At 39.9% G+C, this 26,473-nt stretch overlaps 1 protein-coding gene across 6 annotated transcripts in view, besides 1 other annotated feature; it reads left to right on the top strand.

The window, feature by feature from the left end:
• Positions 1–1,362: 1,362 nt before the first annotated feature.
• Positions 1,363–26,473, top strand: part of Rdl (Resistant to dieldrin) — a 36,312-nt gene continuing 11,201 nt past the window's right edge. The window contains exons 1-7 of one of the 6 annotated variants that reach the window (NM_001274686.1): positions 1,363–1,465; positions 4,733–6,418; positions 12,422–12,519; positions 14,645–14,712; positions 20,538–20,764; positions 22,166–22,248; positions 25,434–25,571. In NM_001274686.1, coding sequence (NP_001261615.1) covers positions 6,279–6,418; positions 12,422–12,519; positions 14,645–14,712; positions 20,538–20,764; positions 22,166–22,248; positions 25,434–25,571 — 754 coding nt within the window. In that variant the 5' untranslated portion in view covers positions 1,363–1,465; positions 4,733–6,278. Of the gene's footprint in view, positions 1,466–4,156; positions 4,356–4,732; positions 6,419–12,421; positions 12,520–12,806; positions 12,875–14,644; positions 14,713–20,537; positions 20,765–22,165; positions 22,249–23,764; positions 23,903–25,433; positions 25,572–26,473 lie in introns of those variants that run through there. The other 5 variants (NM_168321.3, NM_001274687.1, NM_001274688.1 and 2 more) reach the window with 5 other exon arrangements.
• Positions 17,353–18,758: a mobile genetic element.

The following is a 26,473-nucleotide window of genomic DNA, read 5'->3' as shown; positions in this document are numbered from 1 at the left end:
GGCAAAGGACTCTCTCAGAGCTCCCACATCGTTGTCCTGTGGCCACAAAATGGCCGCCTGGATGTCCATTTGCCAACCGGTTTTGTGTGCTAACTCTGTGTGTATAGCATGCATGAGGTCGGGCCCCAAACGGAAATGTATTTAATGGCTGGCTATATATATTTTAAAAGCCATTACTGCATATGACAGCGGGAGATACATTGGGATTGCGGATAGCGCGACATTTAAATCTCTTTTTCGGAGCAGATTTAATCATTAATTGACCTGCAACGCAAAAAAAAAAGCGAATGCATTAACGCTTCTATAAACTTTCTACTCCAAAGTAAAAATAATATATTTTTACAAATGCATGCATTACTTAGAAACGAGTGAGAGATATAGAAGTTAATATGTTTTACACATTTGTTATATCCACTTTTAGACAAATTCTTTAATCTTATATTCCTTTAAAATGTATTTTCGCTGTTATAAAGTAAATAATTTAAATTGTAAATGGGTTAATTATAATAATAAATAGTGCCGATATGTCAAACTGTCGTTCAAGGGATTACAAAAAATTATCAATTGCAGACGATTTAATTAACGCTCGCAATGAGATTATAATTTAATATTTCAATAATACCGGATTACACTTGCCAAACATCAAGTTCAATTTCAGGCTAAAATGAAGTTTGCCCAGTCAAAATTTGCTCAGTCATGGGTAAACAGATTTGCCCATCAACTGCATTACGCATACGCCATGAGATCCAGCCACTAGTCACTGCACTCTATGCAAACCAGCCCTGTGCCTGCCGCTCAGCCTTCGTATGTTACTACTAATACAGTGCTTTGGCGGCTACTCCTGCATGTGTGCGTATGTATGAATGTGTTTGGCGTGTTTATGTGTGTGTGTGTGTACTTGTATCCTGACGATTTAGCTGATTTATGTTGATTTGTGTGCGAGAAAGTTGGCAGTGGGAGGCAAAACGATTCCCGGTTGTACACAAAGCGCACATATACAGCGAAACAGTTGCGTGTGCTTAAGGCCTGCACCAACAACAATCCCACACATATCCAGATACACATATGTATATGTATATGTGTATACGTATATATGAATATAGGCTATATCTACAGGAGCAGGGCAACCAACTGAGACCTACAACAACTGTGCCAGCAGTGCGATGCCGAAAAGCTCTCCACTCGAAACGCGAAATGCGAAACCCCAAAAGCCGAGCTCAACATTTCCAACCGAGAGAATCCTCGTGTCCTGTCGGCACCACTCGGCCGACCGGTCGCACCCTGAATTTTCGCGGCTTCGTGATGTAAGTGCCACTGTGCCAGTCGGTCTCGGTCTCCGCAAAAAAATCAAACACGCCCGAGCTGAGTCCGTGAGCGAGTTGAGTCGAGTCGAGTCGTTAACGTCGAGCGGATAAAATTTTGTTAAAAAGCCCAGATACATAGATACATTTTGCACATCTTTTTGGTAACCGACAATCCAATCAAAGCCACATTAAATCTAAATAAATCCTAAATATTCGACAATCAAGCGACCTCGATAGCCCAATACCAAGTCAATCGCGTCTTTGGCACATATCGCGAAAAAAGGCGTAACTACTGCAGTATTTGTGTAGGGAGAGGGCGAGTGTGTGCGTGTGTGAGTGTGCTTGAAAAATCAAAGCACGGAAAAGCGAGAGAAAACTACTGGATATGTTTAAAAAAAAAAAAAACAACGCTTAGCGATGAATGCAGATAAATTATGAAAATTATAATTAAGTAAAGAAATGCAAAGGCTAAACTCAGGAATTAAATCCGTCTGCTGTGAACTAATGGCTAAGAACTTGAACCACCAACACGCACGTACGCACACATGTACGCGTGCACATACAATTTGGCCGAGTTTGGCTCACACATACAGGCATAAATGCAAAGTCAAAGAAAAAAGCAGTAAATAAATACAAAAGGCAACGGCAAAAAGGAGTCTGTTCCTTCTGCTGCTGCAACGTGTGGTATATATGTGTGCGTTAGTATGGGAGTGTATTGGTGGGTGTTAGCATGTGAGGGTGAGCGAATTTCGCTGTCGTCTTTCTGTGTTTGTGTGTGTGTGTGTGTGTGTGTATTCGCTTGTTTGCTTGTGGTAGGCACTGTGCTTCGTCTTCGTGAGCTTCATCGTCTTGGCAGCTGCCACTCCCCCCTCGCCCACATCCCACACAGCCGCCCCCACCTCCTGCCACTCCCGCTTTGCTCCTCCACTGCACGCCCTTTGCTTTGTTTAATTTTCAAGCAAATTGTTGGGGCGGCCTCGTTGATTAGCCCCGAGGAGGAGGCGGCCTAGCCCGCATATGCTTTTAATTGCCAAAAACGTGCCCAGCCACACATCAACAGGGCGTCAGAGTGAGACAGTGCCAGATGAGCGTGAAAGAGAGGGAGCACAGGAGGCACAGGCTGCTGCTGCTGCTCCTTCTCCGCCACTGATGATGACAGCGGCCACGAGGTTAATGGCTTAAAGTCTTAGCCGATTCCAGTCCTGAACATGAATATTTCAATGGCAGTTGACTATGAAATCTGCCACTCGTCTTCGTTAAAAGCACAGAAAGAAAAGTATTTGAAACACGAATTTTCCCAATTTAATGAATTTTAATCAAATGTTTTTAATAATAATAATTATAATAAACTGTTATGCAGTATTATTACTTTTAAAATTAGTGCTCTAAATCATTATTGTTTCGCACCGTGCACATTCTGCTCAATTTGTTTCAGCTTTGTGAATAGTAGAACACCAGTTTGGGAGCACTCAAGGATCCATAATTTTCATTCCTGATGAAAGTCGAAATTTTACATTTATTGAGCAGTTTGGGCTAACGAAGTGAAGTCTTCTTGTTTTATTGGCGGATATTTAATCACTTTTTAGAAAAGTATTTGAGCAAGAGCAAGAGAGGGACGTATTGCCCATGAAAATGTGGCCTGTAAAATCGGATTAAGTAATTAGAAAGTTGCCAAACCATTTAATATGCAAGTTCAAGTTAGGGACTGCATATTTAAAAGCCCTGTTGTGGGCCATCAAATATGTAGCAGCGAAAAAAAAGTGGAATGTAACTGGGGCCAAAACTCATTAATAACTGCCGTCGTTTTCGTATACAATATGAAAGCATTTATGCACGCCAAACAAAAGCCGTTTTAAAAACATCGAGGGGCACGGCATAAATTTCCCAAGCTGCAAGTGAAATGTAAAATGTCGAATGTGAGCACCGCACACACGCAACTCTTGCCATTTTAATTAATGTCAAACTCTTATCATTGAATATAAAATATGCACACACACACACACACAGGGGAGAGAAGGAAGACGCGAATGCCGTACGTTCATATATGCATATGGAATTTACATACCAGCCCGCTTTTCTTTGTCAAGTTGAACAGGCTGAAGGAAACAATGCTCGTTTTACCCTTTCCCATCGTCGCCTTGACAAATCCTTTCTTTTTTTCTTGGCTTGCCGCAAAAAGCAATCAAAGCCAAGGCACAAGAAAAACCCAGGAAAACGCATGCTTACCAATTAACGAGATATGTGCGAATGTGCAAGAAAGCGCGAGAAATTTAGCAAGAGGACAAAAACCCCGAAGAGAGAGAGCCCACAAAAAGTGGCATACAAATCAAATGTGCTTAGGGAAAAACGCATGCGAAAAAGTTTATAAAAACAAAAAAACAATACAAAGGCATGCCGACACACACACACACACAGACACATAGCTAGATGATAGACTAGGTTGGGGACAAAAAGCAAGAGCAGGAGAAGGAAAAAGGACGACTTTGGAGCCAAGTAGCAAGCGTTTATGCTAAACAGAGTGTAACTGCCGGGGTTGCCAAAGCTGAGAGTGCACGGTGACATTTCTGCAAAAAGCCCGAAAGGATAACAACAAGGCAACACCAGAGCACACAAAAGGTGCCAGCCGTCACACACACACACACTCACACTTGCACTCGAGGTGCTCAGAGAGCGAGAGAGCTTCTTTGCTCTTTGCAGAAAATGTAGCACACTTTCTCGGGCTCTGGCTCGGGCTATTTTTGGCCGAATCCCTTGCTCTCTCTTCCAATCTCTTTCGCTCTCTCGTCCTGCAAGGACTGCTCGGCTCCTAGCTGGCCAACTGACTGCTAGCCAACTGGCTGTCCTGCCAAACGGTTTTCAAACGCTCAGCGGAGAAAATGTAACGGACGAACGCGGCTGGCAAAACTCACAGACGGTACAAGAGAACCAGAATAAAAAAGGACTCCACAAGAAACGGCAACTCGACAAAATCTATACAAAAGTGTCTGGCTCGACTGTGTGTGTGCTTCTGAGTGAATGCTTGTGTATGTGTGTATAAATTAGTTTGGTTGTGTGAGTGTAAGGATGTTCTTTAGCAATAGCGTGAAATTTTCAAGTAAAACGCGACGCGCCCTGATTCCTGGTCTTTGCACTTGACTAAAAAGAGAAAATAAATTATTACGAAAAAGGCGAATATATTCTAATAAATTGAATTGCTAAACTAAAAAGTGAAAAAAGCGACATCAAAATAAATTGAGATTCTTTAAACATTAATTCGGAATAATAAATACTAAATTAAAATAATTTATTAACGCACTAATGGATGCAACTAACACAACTCAATTAAAAATATAATGCGATCCCTAATTCCAAAAATAGACCATATTTGTGAAATAAAATTAAAAATCTAAAAGTTATTTTATTTTTTTCCTTACTTCTAATTCTTCCAGTGTTAGAGTCAAAGAACTAAAATAAGACTTTCAGATCTAGCAAATATGTCCCATAGTTCCCCGAGACGCGTATCCACTGCTGTAGCCACTTAACAAACAATGCCCAAAGTTAAGGCGCACGGAATCTCTAATAATCGAAACCAATAAAATGAGCCCCGTTGCCTGCAGCACCAACACTAACATCGGTCACATCGAGCAGGTTGCAGGCAATCAAAGGACAAATATAGCTGGGATAAGATCAATCCAAATTGGAACAACCACAATCACAACGATATTGAACCAGCGATGAGATGGAGCGTCCGTTGGGATGACGAACTCAGAAACTCAGTAAGGGAGCTGCAACTGATACTGAAACTGAAACAGAAACCACAGCGGCACTCGGAATTTAGAGGCGACGAAAATAGAAAATCTGTGAAATTCAACCCAAAATAAACGGCAGAGGCAGCCATGAACAGTGCGGATATATTGTAATTATTAATGAGCGCATAGAGCGGGCAGAGTGAGCGGGGTGACGAAGCAGCAGCGACGAACAGAGCGATACGTAGCGGGATATCACGATGTACACTCTGCTGGAGCTCGACTAACACACTGACACACACCCACCCCAAGCCCAGGACCCCCAGTCCCGACAGATTCCCCACAGGACGTAAGGACGACGGCAGGCAAGAAAGGCAACGAAAGGCTCAATTTCAAGGAATTTGCAAAGCGCTCGCAGACAAGCTCACCAGTTCAACAGCTCACCCACACACACACACACACACATGAGCGGGCATCTCGTCAGGATAGAAGTAATTAAAAGTAAATAAAGAAGGCAAGAGAAAACCAAAAAAAAAAAAGAAAGTCCCTAAAGCGTGAAGCGCTGGAAAGGCAGGAAGTAACCTGATTACGGGCAGAGAAGCAGCACAAGCAGCAGCAGCAGCAATTAATGCCGCAGGAGAAAGGAATCCGATTCAGAACCAGAAGCAGAAGCAGAGGAAGCGCATCAGGATCTGCTGCCACTGGACTGAGCTCGACTCGATCTACCATCACGCGAACGCGGACCGAGGATTGGAGAAAGGAACAGAAGAGAAGAAAGGAAGCACTCTCTAAGCTCTAAACACCCACTCAACCATACACATGCACTGATGTACTGACTGAATGCCTCGCTGCCTAAACAACCAACTAACTCACTGACTGAGAGACTTCAACAAGCGGAGAAGTACGGAGAAAGCCCTGACTAGAAGCCCAAGTAGCCGAGCGGATAAAAAAAAAGGGGGAACCAGCTAGCAACTAAACTAAAGGAGCAACCTTGACTAATAACTGCAACCACAAGAACAACAACAAAACAACTACAACTTACTTTATACGCAACTAAACAAAAAAAAAGGGAAAACAAACAAAAAAGAATAACCAAAAAACAAAAACTTCGATTTTTAATGCAAGACTACGAAAAGCCACGACAGCCGTTTTAAATAAGCAACTTTCGCACCCTCCCGAAATTTCAACTTCCAACACCTGAAACAAGAAACCAAATCAACACACAAACACCCAAACACACAGCACCACCATGAGTGATTCAAAAATGGACAAGCTGGCCCGGATGGCGCCCCTGCCCCGCACACCGCTGCTAACCATCTGGCTGGCCATCAACATGGCCCTGATTGCACAGGAAACGGGCCACAAACGGATCCATACAGTGCAAGCGGCGTAAGTATCAGTATTATTCAGTCTGTAATTATGCGAAATCAACGGGAGTGTATTCAGTGCCGCATTCAATGGCATTTACTCAATTAGTGACATTTACAACTATCAATTAGGCTAATAACATCATAGAGGGCCGTGCTCGCCTCTAATTCGCATTAAATTATGGCCAAATAATGGTTAGCATGGCCGCATGGCACCTCCCAATTTTCCGAACAAGGAAAAAACTACAGTTGGGCGGCAGTTATAATAACAATAAATTTCGCTTTCGGGCCTGACACTTTGCTGCAGTGACCAGCCCCCTTAGGTGCGACAGGTGCGTGCTATGCGATTGTTTTTTGTTTTGTGGCGCCCAACGTGGGGCTCATAATTCATGGTAATTTATGATTATTCAAATCATTTTGCTGCAAAATGCGTTCAAATTTTCTTCTGCGCCCCAGCGCTAATTAGGCCGAATGACAGCCAGCTTGACCTGGCACTGAATAAATGTTGAGCTACTCGACATTTTGACTAAGTGCAGGCAATTTATTAGGGCACTCCGACTTCGTATCTACATCGTCATTGTCACATTTGCATGTGGCAGTCATTAAAATGGCAGGCAGCGACTGAAAAATGACAACTGCCACTCGATGGTCTTGTAATTACTCACCCGTCAACGTCCGCGTTGCGATGTTTATGTTTGTTTTTGGAAACCCTTGTGCAAGGATTTGACCGTTGGGCCACCATATATCCCCTCAACCCAACTGACAGCTGTCAGCGCGGCAGCCGCTGAACCAATACACCCGCCGTTACCCTGGGGACAGATCCACGGGGGCAAAAAGCCCACCGCAACCGCATACAACACATTCGGACAACGCAAAGAAATTGCCACAATTGTGGCATTAGTTGTCAGCTACTGTGGCGTTCTGTCAACTTAATCACACAAATTATGCAGAGCACAGCTCTGGTTGCCACAGTCTGCCTTCCTGCCTCCTTTTTTTCCAGCTTTTTTTTTTTGTTCCTTTTTGGGTTAGCGCTCATTAGTAAATATTTAGGCGGCTATACCGAGCCACAAACATTTGCATAACATGGCAACCTGGCAAATTAGGCAAATCAAATGGGGTCTGCGAGACTCCCAAATCCGGATCCCAATCCGAATACGAGTCCAAATGCGACAACGACAGCGGCAACGAGTCGAGTACAAATGCACGTTTACAGGATTACAAGATCGCGTGCTGGGAACGTAGACGAGGACACGGAGATACACGCGACGTGGCATGATGTGGCTTATATAGCGTAGTATAGCGTAACAAGAAGTCCAAAATCGAAAATGTCGTGGCGTTAAGAGAGACGGCAAAAGTCAAGCGACTCCAAGGCGGCACACACAGGCATAGCTGAGTTGTTCGTTTATTTGGGCCAAAATGGCAAAGGCACAAGCAATGGCAAAGGCACATTCAGTGGAGCAAAGTTTACGCTACTTTTTCATGCAACATTGCACAGGCGCCGCCACAAAGTATGCAACACAAAATGACAGCCTTGCCGAGTCAAAGTTCCAGGGCGTCCAAGCTTCCTAGCCACCTAGCCTCCAAGCCTCCTCTTCACCCCAATCCCATTTCTAGTCCCAATCCCAGTCAGTCCCTGGCCCAGCAAAAGGTTAAAGGCCAGAGCGACACAGTTTGCTCACTTTACACGCTGCCACTTCCTGTGCGGCATGGGCTGCTGGGCTTTAGGGCTGCTGAGGTTGGCCGCCCCCCGTTGGGTGTCCCGTTGTGCTCCACTTGCCACACAAGTGCCCACTTCACTGGGAATTTATTGATAGCAGATAATGCTAAAGTGGCAGCGACAAAAGCAAAGACCACCCGGGTTCGCGTCCAACAAGGAGACTGCCTGGCTGCCTGACTGCCTGGTTGCTTGAATGCCTGCCCCACTATTTGAGTTTGCCAGCTGCATCACTCGGGGGCAGGCAGCAGCGTCAACAGCTCGCCGTCGAGTGTCATTGAGCGTAAATTGTTGTTCCTTCACATTTTGAGTATGATTGAAAATATCTACAAACGGCAGGCAGACAGGCAGGCAGCGGGCCAGCCTCTTTTTTTCCCCGGCCTGTGTGTGTGTGTGTGTGTGTGTGTGTCTGTGTTTTGCCAATCGTCATTCCACTTGGGCCTCCATCTGCTTTTCAAATATTTAATAAAGCCCCGACACAAGGCAGGTCTAATTTTTTTCACATTTGCCCCGGCAAATACAATTCGAGCGGGCAACTATTTTTATTGGCCCGCCTGGAGGCGAGAGATATCCGCGCCTTAGCCATCGCCATCGGAGTCACCATCGCCTGCCAGCCAGCTGTTTATATTGCAAAATGTCAAGGACTCGCCGATGCAATTCAATTTTTTATGCATTTACCTCACCTCGTCCGCTCAGCTGGCGCATAAGTTCGAATTTGGTATAAGGATGGGGTTGAATTTAATCAAATGCCCAAACGAGTGCAAATTCTAAGAAAGAATAGAAAAATATATTTGCAGTCGAATGGAATATTGATTATTAATTTTTACGTATGATTCAACCTTATATCATTCGCAAATTTGAACAGATAAAAGCAGCTTGAGCGCTAAGTGACCAGTGAAATACCTCTGATCATAACACATAAAATATATGGGCCAATGGGCCCAGGCTATAAGCCATTTTGGGGATACTTTCGCTATTCCCAGTGTGTCTGAAATTGGCTTTAACAAGTCCATAAAGTGGGGCGTGGCCCACGCTAGCCCACTGCTGGGCTAGCTCATAATAGTTAATGTTTCCATGTCCGAGCGGCTTTCCTGTGTGTCCCGGGTGAGCTGGCTGCTCATTGGCTGCTGGCTTATTAAGCGGATGTGTTTATTTTTAGCGACTGTCAGGCGGCTGTCAGGCATCAAGTTATCACTTTATTAAAAAACGCTTACTCACACTTGCCCCCGGAGAAAGCAGAGGGAGGCTGAAATCTGGAATCTGGAGGCTGCAGGCTGAAGGCAAAAGTATGGGCGACCCATAGACATTTGCTCGAGTTCTTTACTGCGCAGCAGAAAGGCCTAAACCAACTTTTGCTTATCTCGGCGTAGGCGTTTGCCTCAGTCCCTGAAGCTGTCAGGACGAAATCCTTGGTGGGAAAACGGGGAAACAGGGAAACAGGGAAATGGGGTAAAACGGAGACAGCGGAGATGAAGACAAAGACTGCGAAAACGCTAAGAGAAAGATAATATTTGCTAGTAGTTTTCGCATTTCCGCTTTGTTTTAACGTTTCACTTGAATTTATGCAATGGCGCGTGTCCAACGCAGCGTATACGTAATGGCTGGCACTCAAAGTGCCACTAAAAACGACAGCGACAGCGAGAACGACAACAAACAATAACGACAATATTTCCCACAGCTTTGCTTTTGCACAGACACACACACTGGCACACTGACCAGCCACACCCACCCACGTATATATGTGTGTGTACATACATATATACACACCTCTATATATGTGTGTGGCAAACGTGCAGTGCCTCAAGATAAGGCAACAAACTGTGGCCAGCGATAAGATGGCGTGGCACTTGAGGCGACACGTTTTGGGCTCGGTTGTCGTGCGCATGACTTTGCATTTTGGTTTTGTTACAGTTGGGGTTCTAGTTGTGAGTTTTGGTCCTGTTTCTGCTGGTCCTGCTCCTTCAGCTCCTTGCCCAGCCGCTTTTCCCAAGTTGTTGCTCCATTATTGCTGTTTTCGTTGCCCAAGTCACTCTGCCGTCCTGAGAGCTGGCTGGAAAAACTCAAATTGTTACCCACTTACGTGCAAGCGGCTAATTGCCAAGCTACAACAATGTGCACTTACACAGTGAAAATGCACCGACAATTGGGTAATTTTCCTAACATGAATATTTTAAGACTGGTATTGACTTTGCTTGCCCCCGAGAGTTTTGGGAAATTGAAAAAGAAACTGAGCTTAAGGGAGTATCACAAAAGCAAATAGAATAGTAATAGCCTTGATGGTGGCTAAAAATATTCAATAAATGAATCTGTTAAATTGGTTTGATGTTATAATAAATAATATTAAACAACCTATTGGTTACTAACTGCCGACTATACTAGTTTAACTTTCTGTGTAGTAATATGTGCGGCGGCACATCTGGCAACTGCCAACTCAACATGAGGTTCTTCTCGTATTTTTGTGCTCTTTAGTTGCCCTCGATCAATAGGCAAATATTTGACGCCTCAAGTACGACCTATTGACATTTTCTAGTGCACTTAACGACAAGCATGCCACACATACACACACACCAAACTTGGGCTGCATAAATTATTTGACAATACGTCGGGCATAATATTAGTTTCACTTAGCCGTGGCAGGAGCACATTTGCATATTACGTATACGCCACGTTCCGCCATGGGAGCGGCATAAGCGGAGCAATCGGAAAGTTTTTGGCGCGTCCTTCAAGTAATTTTTATTGCAGGCTGTCAAAAACTTATTGACAGCACCTGCCAGCAAAAGTAGCAGCAGTGCATAAATTAAACTTTAATGGCTAGCGCGGCGAGAGGCGAAAAGTGTTGGAAGTTGCCAGTAAACGTAACCCGTAACCCGTAACAATGAACATTGCGCATACGCAGCATTGTACTCGTAAGCCCACACGCACTCACACACAAGCCCAATCAAAAACTCAAATCAAATAGCAATCAAAACTTTTTCATTATCAACATCAGACAAGAGGCCCGAAATATAAAACCGCATAGAATGGGTGCGGGTATTTTCATACATACTTATAAATAGGCTGCCATTTTTGCCGTCGGCTTTCGCTTTGATGCCCACGCTGCGTATACACAATGGGTTCGCCATCGACTTGGCTTAAAGCTCAAGCGTAGCCAGAGAGGAAAACGGGGAAAGGACGAGAGAAATTTTTGGGGGAGAGCGGTGAGAGAATGTGGGCCACGGCACGCCCAGACTTGATTACAAAAAATTATGGCCAACTTTTGTGAGCTGCAAAATTAAAATCGCATCAAATCAGCAAATCAGCCACAACAATTGACATGCGAATGTGCAAATTGGGCAACATTCTAGCACACAAATAGATGTTCTTATATAGATATATATTTATATATATTCCCGATACAAATGAAAGGCAAACAGGATATATGAAAGCCAAAAGAGACACTGAGCTCCGAAAAACGCGCAGGCGCACACCGAGAGACAAAGTCGGGTTTCTGTTTATTTGCAGGCGCAACTTTTATTAAATTGTGATTTTGCTCACCCCGGGGTCCTGAGGCCCGTGTGCTGTGTTCTGAGTCCTGGGCTCTGGGCTGTGAGTCCTGCGACCAGAGACCCGAGCGCTGTGTATCCAATGGCTTTCGCAGAGTTGGAATAACAACAAACGCGCTTTAATAGCACAGTTTAGCGTAGAATAGACGCAAATAAACAGGCATTGAAGTGCCTGGCGACTGGCAACTGGCAACTGGCGTATGTGTGTGCCTTCATTGCCAGGCACATGCAATAAATAATACATACATACATACAAACGCTCGTGTTGGGGGCGCACTTGATGCCGCATAAAGCGAAAGTGGCACACCCACACAGAGTGCCACATGAACACTTAACCTGCAACGACCGCCGAACGCAATGTCTGTGTCGACTGTCAGTCACTTTTCCAGGAAACACTGACGTTCCATATGGAAATGATGCACAGCAACAAATGCCACGAACAAATTTGGGCAATCGTCCCAAATACATATTAACCTAGAATATCTATAGTTTTGTTAAATAAATGCAACAACAAACAAAATCTTCTGAAATTTTGTAGAAACTAATTATTAACTTATTTTACTTTATAAAGATAGATTTCGCTTCAAAATTGCTTACATAAAAGTAGAAGTATTAAAAGTATATTTAAAACAACAATTATGACCGATATATTTATCACAAATGTTTATATATAAAATGACTCATTTAGGACATACCTATCCCCTTTGTTCGTAGAATTTATTAATTTATAAATATTTCCAAGTAAGTAATACCCCTTTCCCTTTTGCAGGACTGGCGGTGGCAGCATGCTGGGTGACGTAAACATATCCGCTATTCTCGACTCCTTTAGTGTTAGTTACGACAAAAGAGTAAGACCCAATTACGGTGGTAAGTAGACCAATCTCCGGACACCCAATCTTAATAGTTACACTTACCCAGCGAAAGCTAAAGCAAAAGAGCAAACCCAAAACGCAACGCGACTTGAACGAAACGCAAGTGGGGGCACAGCCCGGTAACCAAAATGTATCCAGTATATATAGGGAGGTTGAGGCGCAGTGGGATCTGAGATGTGGGAACTGGGATCTGGGATCCGAGAACTTTAACACTAGACTAATCCTTTAAACTTTAAACCGTACCTAGCTATATAACACCTACTATAACATACGTGTTTGCAGGACCTCCTGTCGAAGTCGGAGTCACCATGTATGTGCTATCGATCAGCTCGCTCTCAGAAGTGAAAATGGTACAAACTAATTGAACTTTGTACCTTTCTATTATCGTTAAGCGCTCTCTCGCATTCTATCTCTATCTATCTACTCCTAAATCTATCTCTCTGTCTTTGGTCTTTGTTGTTGGAGTTTTCTTTCGAATTTTAATTTCCTTTCGTACCACAAAACGCATTAGTTTGTTGCTCTCTCACACTCACACACACAAAGTCTTGATTTCCTAATTTCCATGGTACTACCAACTACCAAATGTTTCAACTGTTTTGCTTTGTATGAACTCTCTCTCCAAACACTATTTTATATATATATATATATATAGATAGAACGATCTATTATTTCTTGACCGTTGACCAAAGTACACCAGTTGAAAGCGTTATTTGCGAATCTTATCCACACCCGTACCTATTGTGTTTCCTTCTATTTATATGGTATTATTTTCTCATCAGTTACCCTTTTGGTACTAAATCTCTCAAAAACTCTAACTCTTTCGAATGTTTAGTTCGTTTTATAGCCGCTGTGTTTTAGTGTTTTTCCCAACAATTTCGCATTCATTTCCTTAAATGAATACTTTAGCCAAGGTCTTTGTTAGGAGCTGACGAGCCATACGAACCCAGAAGCCAGAATAATAGGGCCAAATGTTATAGTACTTGCCACGATATTTTTCTCACATCGTCAACACATTGTAAACTAAATGTCAACTCTCAAATCCATCAAAACCAACGATTGGCAAAAAGCTTTTTATGTTCCTTAAGCTCTACAAAATGACTTCCTCCTCTGCTCACCGTTACTTTTAACTCTGTGTGTGTTTGTGTATGTCTAATTGGCCAAGCACATCAAAATTACCAAAAAAAAAAATAAAAACAAAAACAAAAATGAAAATGAAAAACCTCACACATACAAACAACAGCCACAGTTACAAAACAAATCCATCAACATTGTACCCCTTCCGGATCTCAAAACCCTCACATTCCAAGCAAAACTCTTGCCTCTCACTTCATGCGTATTGTTTCGTCTTCTTCTTTTTTGTAGGCCCACATAACTCATAACAAGCTTCAAGATAAATTTCATTACCCAACTGCTGCCAAAAATCGCAATACCCAAAATCCAAAAAAAAAAATACAAATCTCTATCTAAATAAGCAATGCAAACGAAAATGGTGTGTGAATCCGCTATTCAAAACCAAATAATCCACTAGTTCAAATAAATATTTATTTACTAGGCGCCTTTGTTTTTGAAATACTTTCTTTTAATTGAGCTACTGCAACTCTTATTCGTATAGCTGAAAATACATGCAAAATATACAACATTAATGTGAACCTCGAGTAGAGTCAACTGATTTGGTTTTCATTCGGCGCGTGCAATCAACAGAAGCAAAAGCATCAAACACAAATTTAGTTAGTCACTACAAAAAAAAAAAAATATATAGACAGCCAAAACAGTACAACAACAGCAAAGCAATGCACATCGCTTGCCAATTTAAGTGTTAAACGTACCTTATATATTTAATTTTGCTAATGGAAATTAAACAGCACCCGACGAGCACAAGGAAAGGCGCCCGAAAGTAGGCAGCGAAAATAAAATATATGTCAACGTACTGCGTCCATTGTTACTACTCGTACCGCTGTGTGTGTGTTTCAGTTCTCATATTTTGGGTTTTAGCCACATCTAACATGAACAACTACAATAATAATAATAACTACAACAACAACAACAACTACAACTACAGTATAACCATACCAAACGCAAAATGAAAATTCCATCAATCCGTGTGTGTGTATATGTTGCAGGTCCCCCTGTGGAGGTTGGCGTCACAATGTATGTCCTCAGTATCAGTTCGGTTTCGGAAGTTCTAATGGTACATACGTAAAAATATATGCCAAAAATACAAATAAATAAAAAAAACAAAAATTATCCACAGATACAAAACAAATGTTCCTTTTTTTTTTGGTAAAAGCAAACAAAAAAAAATTCATAAATCTACTCGTATACTTCTTAATTTCTCTCAGTCTCTACCTCTAACCTGTAACTATCTCTCGCTCTCTGTCTCTATAAATATCTCTGTCTCCTTTACTATATGTTTCTATCTCTTTCTCTATGTCTGTCTCTGTTGCTTAAAGCTCATTTTGTGTCTTAGCATTTGTTCTCCTTTTAATTTCGCTAATTGGCAACAGACATACAAAATTTATTACAATTACTTTGATTCACTTAAGATTGTGTTTGTTTTCGACCATTCAAAGCCAACTGCAAACCAATATCTATATACATATACCAATATCCTATATATACAAAGTTCTGCCAATTAAATGTTGTGTAAAACGAATCGTTATTGCAATGCAATTGCCAACTATGAAATTCCAATGTTGCATATTCGTTTTGTGTTTATTGTTTCAATGTTAGCCAATAAGGCCATGATGTTCGCAAATTGTTTGTTGTTCCGTTTCAAAAGCTTCTCTCGGCCAGAACAATGCAAAACCGAAATATATACAATGATATACTTACATTGAAATTACCCCAAATTATACACATTTTGAGCTAATTTTTGAGCCCAGACCAAGTGCTGCTCTCTCTTTCACCCACACTCGCGCTCTATCTCTATCTATTATTCAACTACGAGTTTGACGCTTTGAAATGCCATTTCAACATTTGTTCATCCTGAGTTTGTTGCCTTTTGCGTTTCTTTGTCTCCATCGCATCCATCCACTTCGGAATTTTATAGATAACATGGATAACTGCGATAAAGTCAATCAATCTAATTGCTGTATAAATCTTTATTTATCGCCCCATCGAGTACATTACGGCCAAAGTTCATCCATTTCCCCAACCCACATACACAGTGACACTATGATGGGTTCCCTCCACCCCAGAGAAACGAGAGATATTTATGACATATTCATACATACATATATCCATCATACCTATACTCGCATATAGCCCTCATTATGTTTGTTGTGATCTGGTCAAATGCAAAATATCAAAATTAATTAAATAACATTAATCTCAGCGGCCGCATTGACAAAGGCTGCGCGCATGCGTATTTGTTAACAAAATGAATATGAATGAATATCATAATCCACAAAGCATATAATCCATAGCATATACTCAAGCTCGGTGTCGATGTGTTCGTCAAACGATATATGGACTTAGCCATCTCGTACAAGGGACTAATTATTTATGCCTGTTTCTGTGTTTTCGTTTTCCTTAATTTTTTCTCTATTCGCCAACTAAATCAGGAAAGCCGTTACTACATATCAATCAATTTCGATTATATTCTAAAACTTCTTCTAAAAAAAAATATTTTGGATATTCAATTATTTTCAAAAAAATTTCTAAAAAATTAAACATTTTTTTCTGACGTCGCACGTTTTTTCTAATTTCTTTCTGCGAAACTTTTCAAAATCATTTAACAAAATACAAGCCTCTAGGATAGATTCACATAAATTACCAAATCTTAGATCTCAGGAGACTCATTTGCTTAATTTAATCCTTGTCATCATTTCTAGTATCGTATTTATTTTTTTTTATCTTAATACATTTATATCATTTAGTGTGACAAATAGAGAGCATCTAACAGATGAAAAATAATCACATCAATTGGCGCACAAGAGAATTCGCAGATACTCAAATACTTTCGTTGGAAAAAGATACAAAAAACAGGGTGCAACAACTGCACTTAATAGGAAATTACTCACACGAACACAAACTTTTTGCTGCACTTTTGCTGCATACACGTATTAATAAAATACACTCTCACTGTTTTGCCTTAAGGAAATGTTCGTATGACACAATACAACCAAGATAATCGCACAGTTTGGCTTTGGCAATCAATTTATGCGAAAATAACATGCCCACCAGGAACATAAACACGAACATACTGCCGAAAAATAATCTAGCACAGAAAACACGTTAACAAGGATAGCAGTAACAACAAGAATGCAACAACAACAACAACAACAACATGTTCATTTCCAGCCCGATCATTTCTTACATGACAATTTTTCATTTCCACATTTTGCGAGCCGGTAACAAAACAGAATCGCTACGCTGCTAATGAAAATAATTCAAAAATAAACTGAGCCAATGCCAAACCGAAACAAGAACAACAACACGCGTACACACACATAGCCACAGTAACAGATTCCCATGCAAATACACTGAGAATATCCTTAAAGCCAGACGAAAAATTTCGATTGAAAAATGTTAAGTATTTGTAATCCGGTTTAATTATTCTTAAATCACTTGTGAAACAAATCAGTTCAATATAATACTAGTAAAATATATTGTAACTTGTAAAATTTTTCATCTGTAAAAACTGGGACAAATTTACATAAGAGTACGCGTCCAATCCAATTCAAACTCAGGCGAGCAGCGAGCCAGTTAAAATCAACATGACATGAGGTTACAACCAAAAAAAAAAAAAAAAACAGTGAAAAAACGGAAATATACATACAGCACAACATACACATGTCTATACATATGTAAATTGTAAATGGTATACCAGAGAACTGCAGCCCGCCACTCGCACTCTACGTCCACCCGATAAACACTCGGTACTCTAGGCACCCCGTTTTTTTTGACACCCTACTTGCGGCAACACAAAATACTCGAGTGTTTTACCGACGTTGTGTTTTTGTTACGAGTAAAAAAACCACCCGAGGCCTGCTGCGCAAGAGCCGTATGGGTGAGTGGACGCACAGTCAACGATCGGCCGCAGGTCATTTTTTGTATGCGGGCTGCAGTTCTCTGGTCATTTTTTGTACGCCTAAAATTTGTATGGGTGGAAGCGTGACGGGTATAAGAAATGAAGGGTAAAAGGGAATACCCAAGAAAATTTTTGTGCTCATGTCTTTGCTCTTTGATGGACTCAATGGGTGCCTCCCATTTCAAACACATAAAGTAATTGCAATTAAAGACGGCATTTGTTGATTTTTACGTTTTTTAATGTCTCAATCTAAATAATAAAAACATAGTGGGCTTAAAAAGTATCTATTAAATATAAGGACTTAATGTTGTTGGATCAGGTAGTAAGTCATCGACGTCTACCTGTTCCCCATAGATAGCGCCGATTTGTAGGAAAAACTTCACCAAATTTTTAAATCCGGCTCCGGTTACTGCAGAAAACGGCCGACAATCTTGGACAACCCATTGGGTGCATTTTTCAATAGCTACTTTCTTGTCGTTTTCCGAAACAATTTTTAATTCCGTTGGTCGTCTTAATGTTAGACAACATTTATGGCGGGATAAATTGGAGGTGTTTTTGTGTAAAAATTTGAGCACTTTCTGGCATTGCCTGCAGAACAGCCATCCGTCCAGAACAGTTTCATCTTCCTTTAAAATGTCACATAAAATGCTCCAAATAACACTTTTTCCTTTATGTTTATTGGCAACTGAGTATGTTCCATTGTTAATTTTATTTTTAACGAAATCAGCCGCTTCTGCCATTATTGTGACCTTTTCCTTTGGCTTCCAAATAATACTGAATCCTAACAAGCTAGTAATTGCATCGTAAAAAACAAAAAAGGGGCAATTAACAGCCGAGACACTGGACCAAAGACACAAGAACTCAACAATCATTATGTATGGCGCCATTTGACTCGACTACCTACGAGACCACTCGAGTATTTTTGGAAACACCCGAGTATTTTTGGAAACACCCATGTGTTTAACGGTATACCCACAAGTGTTTTTCTCACTCATCCCTTTTTAGGCACTGTGTGAGCGGCACCCGCGACGCAAAACACCGTATTGATTCGGGTGCGCACACAACGGGGTGTCTTGTCTGCATGTTCAGATTTATACTGTGTGTTTGTAAGTACCCGCGATGTGCGTGGCGAGTAGCACCCGCACACAAAATTGTAGGGTGTGAGTCGAGTGGTAAAAAAGTGCCACCCTTGCAGTTCTCTGTGGTATACTATAACGAGATATATAAAAAGAACACAAACAACTCGATAGACCCGTTCACGTTTTGGGTTAATTGTGTACCATCTATAAATACCGCCATGCACATAAGTATTCGTATTTAGAGTTGAGTTTGTGTGTGTGCCAAGAATATACAAGTACGAAAATCCAGGTTGACCCTTTTAGAACCCTTTTTTGCAATGCCAAAATCCCCACCAACACAAAAACAGAGTTATGGAAATTGCATAATCCACACGAAATTTTATTTTCCTTTTCGATTACGCTTGAGTTTTTGATTCGTTTTTAAGTTCAAATTGTGTTTGAGTTTTTGTTCTGGGCGCGCCAGAAGCCGAGTGGAAACCAAATCTGCTAGAATAAAGCCGGGAGAAGATTGCAGGCAACCCACGAGAACCGTGTGCAATTTTCACAGCATAAATAAAACACACATAGCCTTTTAGAAAATACGTATACGCCATGTAGACTCGTATCAGCTAGCACCACTTAGCGTGCGTTAAAGTACTGGCAAAGTACCCAAAAAGCAAGCAGTGTGCGCGCCCTATAAATATTTATAACTACTTACAAATGTTATTACCTGCTACTACTACTACTACAACAACTATTGTTATTACATTTGCATTTGCATTTACCTTTAACATTTACATTTACATGATTTCCTGTTTAATTTTTGGTTCCATGTCGGCCACGTGACGCGCTTGAAGATAATGATATGCAAGACTGAGAGAAACAACTCGAGTAGTGGTCCTTATCCGCCCCAAGCCCCCCAAAAAAAAAACACTATCCATACCCACACACACACACAGCCGCCCACCCACAGATACAAAAGCACACAGATACAAACAGAGCAAACACAGCCAAATTGTTTGTCGTTTTACAATCCAAACCAGTCCCCCTATCGACTCCGATTCTAAACAATCCAATCGTAGCCAAAAACGCTTAGCTTTGAGGCACAAAAGCAAAAGCTGAAACAAAAGAGCCAAGCCAAAAAAGCCAACGATATACAAATGTGTATACTGTGTATAAAGCGTACAAATAACAATCTGCCAGCCTGTTGCCATAGATGCCGTAGTAGTCTAGTAATAATAACCCAACCATCCCAGTTTAGTAGCCAGAAAAATGCCAAGCTACTTCACAATCACAGCAACGAATCCATACGAATATTTGTGAGAGGTTTCTGTACTACTTAAATGCTTTACCCGATCCCAAGAACCCTTTCTATTTCTAATGTAAATACGCTTAGTAATTTCATTTAATTCTGTTTGTTTTTTAGTTTTATTAAAGATCTCAATGCTGATCTATCGAAAAAAAAAAACGAAACGCTGTATAAAGATTCAATTCGATGTTATTGCATGTTGTCTGAAGTCCCGCGACCCTATGTCCCATCTTCCTGCATAAATTGATAACTGAAAATTGTTGCACGTTATGAATTCTTCTTGTTTTCCATTTGACGCAAGTTCTATCCTCGCGTGTTTGTTAAGTGTATCTGTTGTGCCCAAAATGAATATAACTTTCTGCCTAGTTTTCACAAATTCTCTCTATCGATTTCTCTATGAATTTATTTTAGTTGATTGGAATATATATTTTTGAACACACAAGACGTTTAGTTAGTAGTCTATTAGTTAACTAGTTACGTAAGTTCTCACTGCCAATGTTTACTAATATGAATTACCTCTCAATCTCTTTTTGCTACCTTTTCCCCCAATTAACGAAAACCGTATCGTATCGTGTCGAATCGAATCGAATTGAATCAAATTGTGAATTGAATAGGACTTCACATTGGATTTTTACTTTCGTCAATTTTGGACCGATCCTCGTTTAGCGTATAGAAAACGACCTGGTGTAGAAACACTATCGGTTGGATCAGAGTTCATTAAGAATATTTGGGTACCTGACACCTTTTTTGTAAATGAAAAACAATCATATTTTCACATTGCAACAACCAGTAATGAATTCATACGTGTGCATCATTCTGGATCGATAACAAGAAGTATTAGGTAAAAACCACCTCAACTACTGCAACTTCAAACTCTACTTTCTCAATGAAAGCGAACATTAACATTTTTAATTGTCTGTATATGTGTATGTGTATTTAATTATTTTACAACTAACCCTACATCCAAACAAAAAAAACCAAAACAAAACAAAACCGAAAAACTAACCCCAAACAAACAAAAAAAAAAAAATACTTCAAACATTCTAATCTATCGTTAAAATTATCGTTTTTGGCCCTTTTTGCAACTAACTCTTTTTTTCTGTGTGTGTATAAATCGATGTTGTAATTTACTAAATCGAATTGAAAATGGAAAATTTCTACAGAACGAAAAACAGTTTTCTTCCAAGCGATTAAGACTAATCAAGTGAGTTCAATTGGCAAGTGAAAGTGAAAGAAAGTTGGCACATTTCGAGCGAAGCAGCTCTTAATGATTTGTACATTTCATGAAAGTCATCGGTTAGAGGTGCAAACTGTGCGATTGTACTCTCGATACTATCGATTTGATCGATTTTTATCTGGAAATCGTTTTGAAATTCTATTTTAAGTTTTAATTTATGTGATGGTTCCAAAAATGCATCTGGCCATAATTGTACTCAATTGGCTGATGAAAACATAAATCATTTCATAACATCGATAGAATGGAACTATACTATCCATCACTTCGACATCCCCAATTGTGTGGCTCATGAAAGATACAAACGCATTTCCCCCATAACAATCACAAGAATCAAGATCGAGAATCGTTAGACGACAACCATCGAAATCCAGGGATTGCATGACTATCGACGGTACCTTCTTTTGTCTCACGTGTTTTTGACACCGCAAAAAGGTTTGACTGGCCGCAGTAGCTCGGCTACTGGGCTCTCATTTTTCTACTACCTTTAAACAAGAATCTGTCCAAAATCGCCACAAAACCCCAGAAGCCATCCAAAAAAAAAAAAAAAAAAAAGACCAAGCAACAAGCCACAAAATAAGTATGAGTAGCGTTTAGTTTTCGTAGCTCTAAGCAACTCTAAGCAACTAAACCAACGACAACTAAGTAAGCCAATTAATGTTAAACCCTGCGTAAGAGCCAATCGCCTCACTATCTATAACTAAACTGCCACTCAAAGTATCTCTCACTTACCAAAATAAAAAAAAAACAGCAGCAAAAATATATATAACAAATAGCTCATATCCAATTGAACTCGCTCTGTATGTAATGACTTGAATACCCTCAGTCCCCAGAACCTCGTAAATGTTGTGTGTATATAAAATAGTATGTAATTTTTTTGAAACCCTCTGCTCGTTTGTTTGTTGATGTACACCTGGTTACCCATGAATTCGCTACTAATCGTATAATCTCTCTTTCCCCCAAAACCCATCCAACAAAAAAAAAAAAAATGTCAAATAATCCACTTAGATTGACTATAACCGCATCGTGTCCGATGAATCTACAATATTTCCCCATGGATCGCCAGCTGTGCCACATTGAAATCGAAAGCTGTAAGTACATTGATCTGAATTACTGATGAATTTTTTAAGCCATGTAATAAACGACAAGAAATGATGATGATTAAACTGTGAAAATTGTCAATGAACCATATGAAACAGAAATAATCAAAATGTGAACAAGAAACTAACTCATTCAGAATGTCGGCAGGGGAGTGGCCAAAATGAAGTGATTTTTGGCCCAGAAAATTGCGCAATTGTTCAGTGTTGTCGAGAGCTTTGCAATTACCTGTTATTTTAGCCAGTAGCCTGCACCTTTTAGCCACCATCTGCACTCAGTTTTGGCCACTCCAAAAATGCCGAGCTCAACTCTCAAGCAAAGGCCGTGCGCTGTTTGTTCGGTGTGGGCAGAAAATCGAAAACAAGCTTATGTGAAAGAAACCAAACCGAAACAATTGAAATGCAAGCAAGTAAATTTTAAGTGCCACAGATACAGAACACATACACAATTACACGACCGAAACAAATTCGATTGAGAAGGAAAAAGCAATTAAGTCGCCTTTTGATACGAACAATTGTGAACAGAGCAATTATGTTGCCACAAATAGCAGGAAATCGATTTGAATTTACGTCAATTTAATTGTCTTTAGACAGAGATTAGGCGCCAAGGAGTTTCATTTAAATCCTAGCTCTCAATAGATTTGATTTTACGTTCGAATATCTATTTTCAGTTCATTGTGCATATTTTGTTCAAACAAAATTGTCCCCGACGCCCCACCAACGAACCAACTCATGCAATTACTCAAATAGTTCTTGCCCCACCCCACCTCAGATACTTTTTGGTCATTTATGTTTGTTTTTTGAAACCACCGAAGAATAAAAGTTCAAGTGTCACATGCAAACCCAGTTCATGTGCATTATTATCTGCATCTACCCGAATGTTCTACCCAACAGCTATCAACCAGCAAAACAGTAACTATTAAATATCACTATCCACAGTTCACAATATCATGGCGCTAAAATCATGCAGAAGATTGGTTGGTTTTCGGTCGCCTTCTCAATTTCAGCAACCGCAGAAGGTTCCAGCCCATGAATAATATCCGATGATTCTTTGTGAAACCGAAAACGAGAACATCTTTTTTGCCTCTGTCTTTAACTCGAATTATGCCCTTTAAGCGCCCCTGTAATCCTAAGTTTATTATACTACATGTACTGTAAGTCAAAAACCCATACACAGCACGCTTTTGCTTAAGATCTAACTATTGTATATACGTTCGATATGAATTTCTTTGTCAAAACTCGCCACAGAAATCGGTTTCGAGTTATGCCACACCCACACTCATCCTATTTATAAGACTCTCTTTATTCCGAATCAAAATCGAGTGTGTGAGTTAAGTATTCTGTGTATAAGTCCCAGAAACCATCCAACACCAAAAACCAAAACAGAACAAACAAACAATAACATCAATTAATTAACAACTGAACCCCCTTTTTGCAACAACAACAACTACTACAACTACAACTCAACAACTACAACAATCCAACAACAATGTTCTTCAACAACATGCAGTCGGTTACACGATGCGAGATATCCGATATTTCTGGAGAGATGGACTGAGTAGTGTTGGCATGAGCAGTGAGGTCGAACTACCGCAGTTCCGAGTTTTGGGACACAGGCAGAGGGCGACCGAAATAAACCTAACCACAGGTACCCCCATACATTCAAAAATCATACCAAATCGTAAAAATCTATGTATATATATAAACGTATATATATGCAAAAAAAAAAAAAAAAAAAAAAAACATGAATATAATCACATTACCATTTCCTTTGTTTTTGACAAGCATTTTTCAATGAACTTTTATCCGTTTTGCGTTTGTCGTAATGGATTTTCGTAATCGTATTTTGATTTTGTGTTTCCGATAAACGGGTTAGCGCATATCCAAGTACCGAAACACGCACCTCTAACCAATTGAAGTTTTTTATTTTATTTCCGTCTACTTCTACCGTTCCTTCACCAATAAATATATAATTAACTATATCTCTATTTATCGAGTGCTAACTGTAACTTGTGCTACTAACCAGAAACAATCGAACCAACCTCCCATCTAAACCACATATAAACATAAATATATAAATATTTCGTTTGAAGTGTCCACTACTAACCACTGTTGTGACTACTCGTTGATTTGTTGTTTATTCTCTATTCATATATTATTTTGCTTATACGTTTTATTCGTTTGATTAACCGATCAGTAAAGCAGCAGTTAGTGACGTAGTGAGCGTTAGCTAGGCCCAGCAGTTATGATTTCTGGTTCCCCATTTCCGTTTCCGTTTCCCTTTCAGTTCGTTTCGAGTCGCAAGAGAGTCCAGTTTCGTTTGCTTGGGTAGGCAAAAGCAACTAAAACGCAAATAAAAGCTAAGAAACAACTTAAGTAAAGGCCTGAAAACAATGTAAAAGCCTTAGACTTAAAAACAGAAGACACAAGAGCACCCATTTCTGACACCGAAACAATTAGATATGCTAAGCTATAAGTTTTTTAGTCTTAAGCAACCCTACTACTGCCAATAAGAACAAACAGTAGCTGTAAGTCGAACAGAGCGTGCCTACTGAAAGCTCAACAATCTTTATCATACAATAGTTACGCTTTGCCAATGAAAATCTAACAATTATAATGCATTTTTAGCGCAATTGTAATATACGAACAATCTTTAATGATCTTAGAGTTTCTTCTCGATGGAATAAATCAAAAAATATATTTTTGAACAACACTTAAAGCGACAAGTTCTGAATGAGACTATTAATGCAACCGAACCGAATCGAAAATGTTCAACAAAAAACGGAAGACCAAAAACCAAATAATGACAAACAAAAAAAAAAAATGAAATGAATTGAAAACACACTGCGAATGAATTGTATTGAATTGTTTATGAAATTTTCTATTATAGAATAGAACTTATTAATAGTCTCACGAAATGTATTTTTTGTTTTATGCATATTTTTCGTCTACAACAACGACAACCTCACCACCGAACTGTGCCAACAACAACAACAACAACAACTACAACAACTGTAATATAAACTCGCCTAAACAAATACCAAAAACTAAACACCAAACTGTACAAAATGCAACTTGCAAACATAACTACAACCTACAACCTACAACCTACAACGAATACAACAACAACAACAACAACCACAACTACAACAACAACCAACTATATACACCATATATAGTCGGCTACACGATGCGTGACATCCGCTATAAATGGAACGAAGGCCCCAACTCGGTCGGTGTCTCGAGTGAGGTTTCGCTGCCCCAATTTAAGGTCTTGGGTCATCGGCAAAGAGCTATGGAAATCAGTCTTACCACAGGTACCTGTAGACGGTTACCGATTTTCTTTCAAACTTTACTTTTACCTATATATATTTACGATAATACCGATGATGACTTATCTATATATAACAACTATATATAAATATATCGTTTTGATTTTGCGTTTTCGATTCAATTCTAATCTTCAGGCTTTTCGTTTCAATGATTTCTTCTCCTCCTTTCGTTTTCTCAATTCGAAATAATTTTCAAACAGCATTTTGTACAAAGTTCTCCAAATTAAAAAAATAGCAAAAAAAAAAAGACACAGGCTCGCCAAATATCTTGGGCTAACTATCGGTGGAATCGAACCCGGCTTCAAGCACTCAATGATTGAATCAATCATGAACGCTAGTGCTTCAAGCAGGGTTGCTCTGCGATACAGGAAATGCATGTTAAGCATCTTAAGATTTTTTTACGTAATTTATTTTCTATTTTAGCTAGCGTTTGTTTCATCAACTAATCTAATCCATAGCATACCAAATACCAAGCAATAAAGTTAAAAATAATATTAACTATATCAACAAGTGCATTCGCATTCGACATTAGCCCACTTCATAGTCTAGAGTCCAGAGAGCCTGATATAGATTGAGACCAAGTCTTAGTCTTTTCCCACTTTACTCGTACTCGAACCAACCGGATACTGTTCATATATCTTTAAACGCAAATTCAACGCATGTTACAAGCTAGCAACAATTTTCCGATTTAGTTCGTTCATCGTATGATTTTCATTTGTGCTTTCGTTTTATTTTCAAAATCTCAGTTGATTGTGCCTTGATTTCAACGCTCATAAGTTCATACTTTACAGCGAACCATGACAAGAACAGAAAAACAAAATATATAAACGAAGCAGACAAACCCAATTTTTATCATTGGCAATGCCAAAAAAATTACAACAAAAATC

This window comes from Drosophila melanogaster, chromosome 3L (assembly GCF_000001215.4).
Source record: "Drosophila melanogaster chromosome 3L".
NCBI lineage: Eukaryota > Metazoa > Arthropoda > Insecta > Diptera > Drosophilidae > Drosophila > Drosophila melanogaster.
This window is presented reverse-complemented; position numbering and strand designations above follow the sequence as displayed.